The sequence below is a fragment of the Amaranthus tricolor genome, chromosome 13, assembly GCF_026212465.1.
Source record: "Amaranthus tricolor cultivar Red isolate AtriRed21 chromosome 13, ASM2621246v1, whole genome shotgun sequence".
Lineage (NCBI taxonomy): Eukaryota > Viridiplantae > Streptophyta > Magnoliopsida > Caryophyllales > Amaranthaceae > Amaranthus > Amaranthus tricolor.
The window spans coordinates 21570640-21577192 of NC_080059.1; the positions used below are offsets into that span (position 1 = coordinate 21570640).

At 35.3% G+C, this 6553-nt stretch overlaps 1 protein-coding gene across 1 annotated transcript; it reads left to right on the forward strand.

Moving 5' to 3' along the window:
• The first annotated feature begins 236 nt into the window (after positions 1-236).
• LOC130798931 (uncharacterized) lies at positions 237-5313 on the forward strand. The gene is made up of 3 exons (XM_057662028.1): positions 237-308; positions 3289-4344; positions 4447-5313. The coding sequence occupies exons 1-3, from the start codon at positions 237-239 to the stop codon at positions 5311-5313; spliced, it is 1995 nt and encodes a 664-aa protein (XP_057518011.1).
• Positions 5314-6553: the final 1240 nt, after the last annotated feature.

Sequence of the window (6553 nt, forward strand, 5' to 3'; positions counted from 1 at the left end):
CAATGATATTGTTGAGCTGTCTGACCTAAACTACCTGATGTATGAGGAGATTAATAGCAACTAGAGTCTTGCTAAATACAAGGAGCCAAAAACAAAATCAACAAACAGATGAAAATTGGGTATACAACCCAAGAATTTTGGTGTCAAAGGGGCTGAAAATTGCTGACAAATGAGTAAAGGTGTTTACTGGTTGCTGATTTTAAGAGTATACTGGTGTGACGAAGCAATGCACAAAAATGACTTGTGTAGTTTTGGCGGATAGCTGCTGCATTTATGCATTTATATCGTCCTTGATTACATCCTCGAGTGTATTATGTTCTACTCCTTTTCGTTTTAATCATTGGGATGTTTTATTTTGAAATAGATAGATACTTGGTGGTGGTGTATCTAGAAAAGGTGTGTAAGGTGTTTAGACCTTTTTGTGTGTAAGGTGTGAATGTTCTTGTTTTTACTTGAAAGATGTAGGCGCCTTGGTGTATGCATAGTCCACTCTTATGCTTTTCTTTTAGTGGCCCGCCTCTTGGCTCCTTTTTCAATGGCTTTTTTTGGCCCGCCTCTTGACTCCTTTTTCAATGGCTTTTTTTCCTCCTCAAGATTTTTTATGCCGGCGGCTCCTGATCCCCTAAGTTGAAAGTGTTCTATTAATATTAATATTTCCAATTTTTTTATTAGAAAAATACACAACTAGAGTAATTGTCCCATTTCCTTATTCGGCAAATTCATATCAATTGTCCTATTTTCTTTTTTTGTCAATGATTTTTTTACTTAAATATCCTTCGTTCACACACGTAATTACGAAAATACCCCCACTTTTACTACTTACCTAATTTATCCAATCACTTAAAAAATCCCAACTATTACCTTTTTGGTGGACCCCATCCCACTCTTAATATCCGTGCCAACCAAATGAGACAATTACTCTTAATTGGAGGGAGTATGAAGGTTGATAAGAGATTGATTACCCTCTAGAAGGGGTGAATTGAGAGTATGCGAATTAAAAATTTTTCCTTTACTATTAGCTCAAGAAATTATGAGACATTTCAAACAGTTTTCTAGTTTTAGGTCAAATAACAAATCTAAAAGTTAAGTGCGAAAATAAAATGTAGACAAGACAAGTGATTTGTTATCGAGGTTTAGTTATTAATAGCCTACTCACCGCCTATGGGTTCCTTTTTAACCCTAAGATTCAACCTCTTTTATTAATAAAACCTAGATCACTAAGAAGATCTCTTTATCTTCTCTCACCATGTTCTTCCTCTTGAAAAACGATATACACATTCTCTTTAATAAAAAATCTAAACCCAATCTAACAAATGAGAAAATAATTAAATACTTTCAAAAGTATTCTAGGACAAGAGACTTAATTTAAATTTCAAATCTAATTTAACTATCTTGAAAACCAAGATCTATTACAATTATGAAAGTTAGAAAAGTAATAAAAACATAAGATTACAACTCTTTTTAGACTTTAACACCTAGAGAAAATAGATAGGAGTATGCTATTGTAATATTCAATTGTTGATGAAGCTTTAATATAGGACGCTCCCTTAACTAGCCGTTATAAACAATACCCTTCATCTCCTTATTTATCTTACTTCTGGTTATGTTAAGATTAAATGTCAAAGCCCTGGAGTGCAAGTAGTTAGACACTCCTTTGGACTTCTTGAGCAAAACACGTTTTAGTTATTTTTAGCTTCTTCAAGACTTAGACAATCGTGTCAAGTTAGTTCTAATAATAGCAATCACCAAGTATGTTTATATATATTTTTCTAAGTTAATTAATTCAATCAAAATCAAATAATACGATTTTAGATTTCATTTACTCATCTTGTACCAAAATTATAGGAACACCTAAAATCAATTTTCCTCTATTGTAGGTACACTTGACATTACATCCATAAATTATAGAAAGTCGGTTCCACATATTTAGGAAAGTCTATATTTAGCACACATAGACTTGTTCAATAAGTAACTTACTTATTTCAAATTTAGCAAATATAAAACCATGTAATTACCACATAAGTATTACTCAGTCTAATTTTATTTAACTTATAAAACATAAGACTAAATTAAACGTGAGATATTATTAGACTAAACATATTTTAACATTATTCAAAATAATTTATTACTCAAATTATGCACCAAGACCCTCATTATATGAGTAGAATAAGGATGATGAGATAATTATAGTCCACAATACCAAGGACACAAACACAAACACTGAGGTTGATCAACAGCCAAGCCCAGCCCAAGTAAACATGGAAACTGAAGCTAATGATCAAATGCTCAATGGTATGAACATACATGGCATACCTATGAAGAAAGCATATATAGTCTTAAATCTAGAGGAGGAAGACTAAATAAGGACTCAATAGAAGCCCATCAACCACAGAAGATAATAGGAGGCTAAGCAACCACAAACAGAAGGCCAGCAATCACAGACGGCCCAACAAGCTCCTAATTCTTCTGTTTTAATTCGTCTGTTTTCTGTTATATGATGTGTCAAATAATAAAACATTAGGCGCCTTTCTTTTATAGCCATTGAGGAGTGGGGCCAAGTCTATAAATAAGGCTCTCCTCCCATTTGTAAGGGACGATCATTGTTGATAATCATTCATTCATTCAATTCAGATTTACAAAGTGTGTTTCTATTTTCTGTCTTGCAAAGCTGTGTGCATTCACGCCTCAAGAGATTCATACTTCTCCAAGATCAGGGTTGATCATTGAGAGAATTGTGAGGATTAGGCCCCGTATTCTTTAGGGAAATTAGTGTCTCATTTCAAGGATAGGCAGTCATCCAAGATTGCCTAGAAATCAGTCCAAATTAGACAATCTGATCAAGAAATCATCTGTTCTTGATTGTCTGATTGGGTGAGTGTTTGAATAAGAATTGCAATCATCATTCTCCTCCTTAGAGTTGGTGCAACTTGGTATCAGAGCCTAGGTTGGCTTGGCGTAATTCAACAAGGGAGAAGAAGATAACACAATAGTGGAAGGAGGTAACAATCTCCTGAAAAACAGAATTTGACTCGGAAAGTTTCTGGTGAGAAATTTTGATTTTACGTGCAATTTGTACAATTTGTTGATTAGTAACAAGAATTCAGGTAGTATTTTGTGTCAAAACTTTTGTGAGAATTAGTTAATGCATTAAACACCACAGAATCTTGATTCAGACAATCAGTTCAGTTGTGAAGTGATCTGACACCTCAAGTATCAGTTTCTTGCAAGGTTTCTGACTGAATTTTGTTCTTATTTCTGCGTGTGTATCTGATATAACATGGATTGGAGGAAAAATTAGAAGTCCTTACCAATTTGGTTCAACAGTTAGCCCTGACAGTGGCTAATAATGTCGGTAATCAGGGGGAAAAACCACAACAGCACCCTCAGAACAACAGAGCCAATGAAGACAAAACCTTGAGGATAGAAATACCTGAATTTGATGGACACTCTGCAGACCCAGAAATGTACTTGGACTGGAAAGCCAGCCTTGAAAGATATTTTGACTTTAAAGATACACCACAAGAGCAACAGTTTAAGCTAGCTAAAATCAAATTAACTAAACTAGCAGTTGTGTGGTTGGAAGGGGTTCAAAAGCAGAGAAGGAGGGAGGACAGGGAGAGAATCAACACTTGGGAGAAACTAAGGAAACATTTAAGAAGGAAGTATGTCCCACGAAATTATATACAACAGCTATACATGCAATGGGGCACTTTGAGGCAGGATAATAGGTCTGTGTCAGAGTACATACAGGAATGGAAAAGGTTATCAGGAGTGTGTGACACCAATGTGACTGAAGAGATGAAGGTTAGGAAGTTTATAGGGGGATTAAGGGAAGACTTGAGAAGGAAATTGGAGTTGACTCCAAACCTCACCTTTAGCCTAGCTTGCAGCAATGCCTTGACCCTTGAAAAATATTCTAAGAATAAACCCAACACAGGTAGTGCCTACAATAGACCAATGAGGAGCAATAATTTGAGAAATGTAGGAGCACAGACACACACTATTAAACAGGTTGCTGCACAAGACAGGACTCCACCCTTGTCCAACACAACTAAGGACAGAAACCCTAGAGATCTGAGAGGGGTGGTTTGCTTCAAATGCCATGGACATGGTAACATAAAGAGTGAGTGTCCTAATGCTAGGGCCTTCACTGTGCAGGAGTGGACAGAAATTAGGGAAGGAGGCAGACCTAGGGCTATGTTAGTCAGCAAAAATGGAACGGAAAAGGTGGTTTGGCCTTCCACATTAAGGGAGGATCCTGATGGTTCCTACTTTGTTAATGGTGAAGGGGTTTTAGAGACCTTTCAAGGCACTGATGAGAGTGAGGAAGAGGAGGATAGGGAGGTAGTCTACCCGGAATGGGATCTACAAAACCTTTTGATTAAGTGAAACTTCCATGCTACCCCAAAGATCAAGCCTAATGATCAAAGGGAAAATATCTTCCAGACCAAGTGTAAAATTAAGGACAAAGTTTGTGACTTAATCATAGATGGAGGTAGTGAGACCAATTGTGTGAGCAAGGATTTGGTTCAGACCCTAGACGTGGAAACTAAATCACATCCTCACCCTTATAAATTGAAATGGCTAGATAGCGAAGCTAATGGTTATGTGAAGAAGAGATGCTTGGTTCAATTTGCTATAGGTTCATACAAGGATAAGGTGCTTTGTGATATGTTAGATATGACTGCCTGTCATGTGCTCCTAGGCAGACCCTGGCAGCATGACAGAAAGACACTACATGATGGATACACCAATGTTTTTACCCTGAGACATGAAGGGAAGCTTAAGGATCTTATGCCCCTGCCACCTCACAAAGCCTTACCCCCACAGAAACCAAAGAGCAGTGTGTCTTTGATGAGCAGGAAAGTGAGTATAAAGGAAGTTAGGAAAGAAGGGAAAGCCTTCCTGTTGTTTAGCAAGGAAGTCAAGCAGGAGAGTAACACCCTAGATCCTAGGATCACTGACCTACTAGAGCAATATGATGATGTTTTTCTAGCAGAATTACCAGCAGGGCTAACCCTAATAAGGGGTATTGAACACCAAATTGACCTTATACTAGGGGCTGCACTTCCTAACAAACCTGCATATAGAGCTAAACCTGATGAGACAAAGGAGTTGCAAAGACAAATACAGGAACTAATGGATAGGGGATATGTTAGAGAGAGTATGAGCCCATGTGCTGTTCCAACATTATTTGTGCCAAAGAAGGATGGGACTTGGAGGATGTGTGTGGATAGTAGGAGTGTGAACAACATCACAATAAAATATAGATTCTGTAACGGACAGTTCTTTTCTAATGAAGGTTTATTATAATATATATAGTAAGTAACTCTAAGCGGAAGTCTATCGAACCGTGATTATTGCGAAAAACAAATAAGACAAAACAGAGTTTTCAAAAAAAACAAAGAAAGCTTAAATCATTAAAATATAATTTTACGTATTACATCTTTCTTTAATACATAATTATCGTCTTTACATACCCGTAATATAAACTACATATATACTAACATCACACAGACAATACTATAGCTTCTTAATAACTTCATGTAAAGTTACCTGCAGCATCTGCTCCCGAAATATGGGAACAGCCGATGGAAGTCGGTCAGCTTTAAAAAAAACCGAGTATAAAAACTTACCGCAACTATACAAGTGTGGATAGTATATGCACGACAATTAAGTAATAAGCAAAAATAAGTGCATTGCAATAAATAATATGCAAGGTATCTTATGTATTATAGGGAATTCATTTTTATATTAGATTCATTTATATATATATAACTTCTGGTCCTTCTGCTTGAGTATCAGGGCGTGATTTACTAACACTTCTGCTTGAGTGTTAGGGCGTGGAATCCGATTACTTGTTTAATGAATGCAACACATATGATCTTTGTTTGATATATGTAAGGGCCTGTTAGGGTGAGGTAAATCAAAACCCCTAACTTAGTGGGAGTCGTCACTCCTCCAGTACAATATTGCTCGAGCCACAGGTCAGGTTAAACAACCTTACAGTGTTCGCCGTATTTTACGTGCCGGAAAACACGTCCCATGTTTTTTACATGCCGGAAGCATGGTTCGGCATTTCCTTACTATCAAGCCTTTTTATTATCATGTTACTGTTTTCATATAAATGCAACATTACAATAACATACAATAGAAATAAATTCATAACATCTTGCATATAAATATTCATTAACTATTAAACTAAATCAAAACTAAAATGTGTCTTTAGTATTTATTTATAGATAAATTTCAATTATGCTTTATTATTTTCTTAGTAACTTATTTTTAAATTTTGTACATGAATAATTAATTTTCTTAGGATCGAAATCGACACGAAATATTTTAAAATAAATAATTTACTAAATGAGTTGGCATATATTCTTATTCACCAAAATAAATTAATTTTAATTATTATTTCAATTTTCTTTCTTTTTGCCTACAATAACAATTTAGATTATTAATTTATTTCTTTAAAATTTAAATATCATAAAATTTCACAAAAATAACTTAATTGAATTGGAAATACAGTAACTAAAATAATTTAATTTTTTTT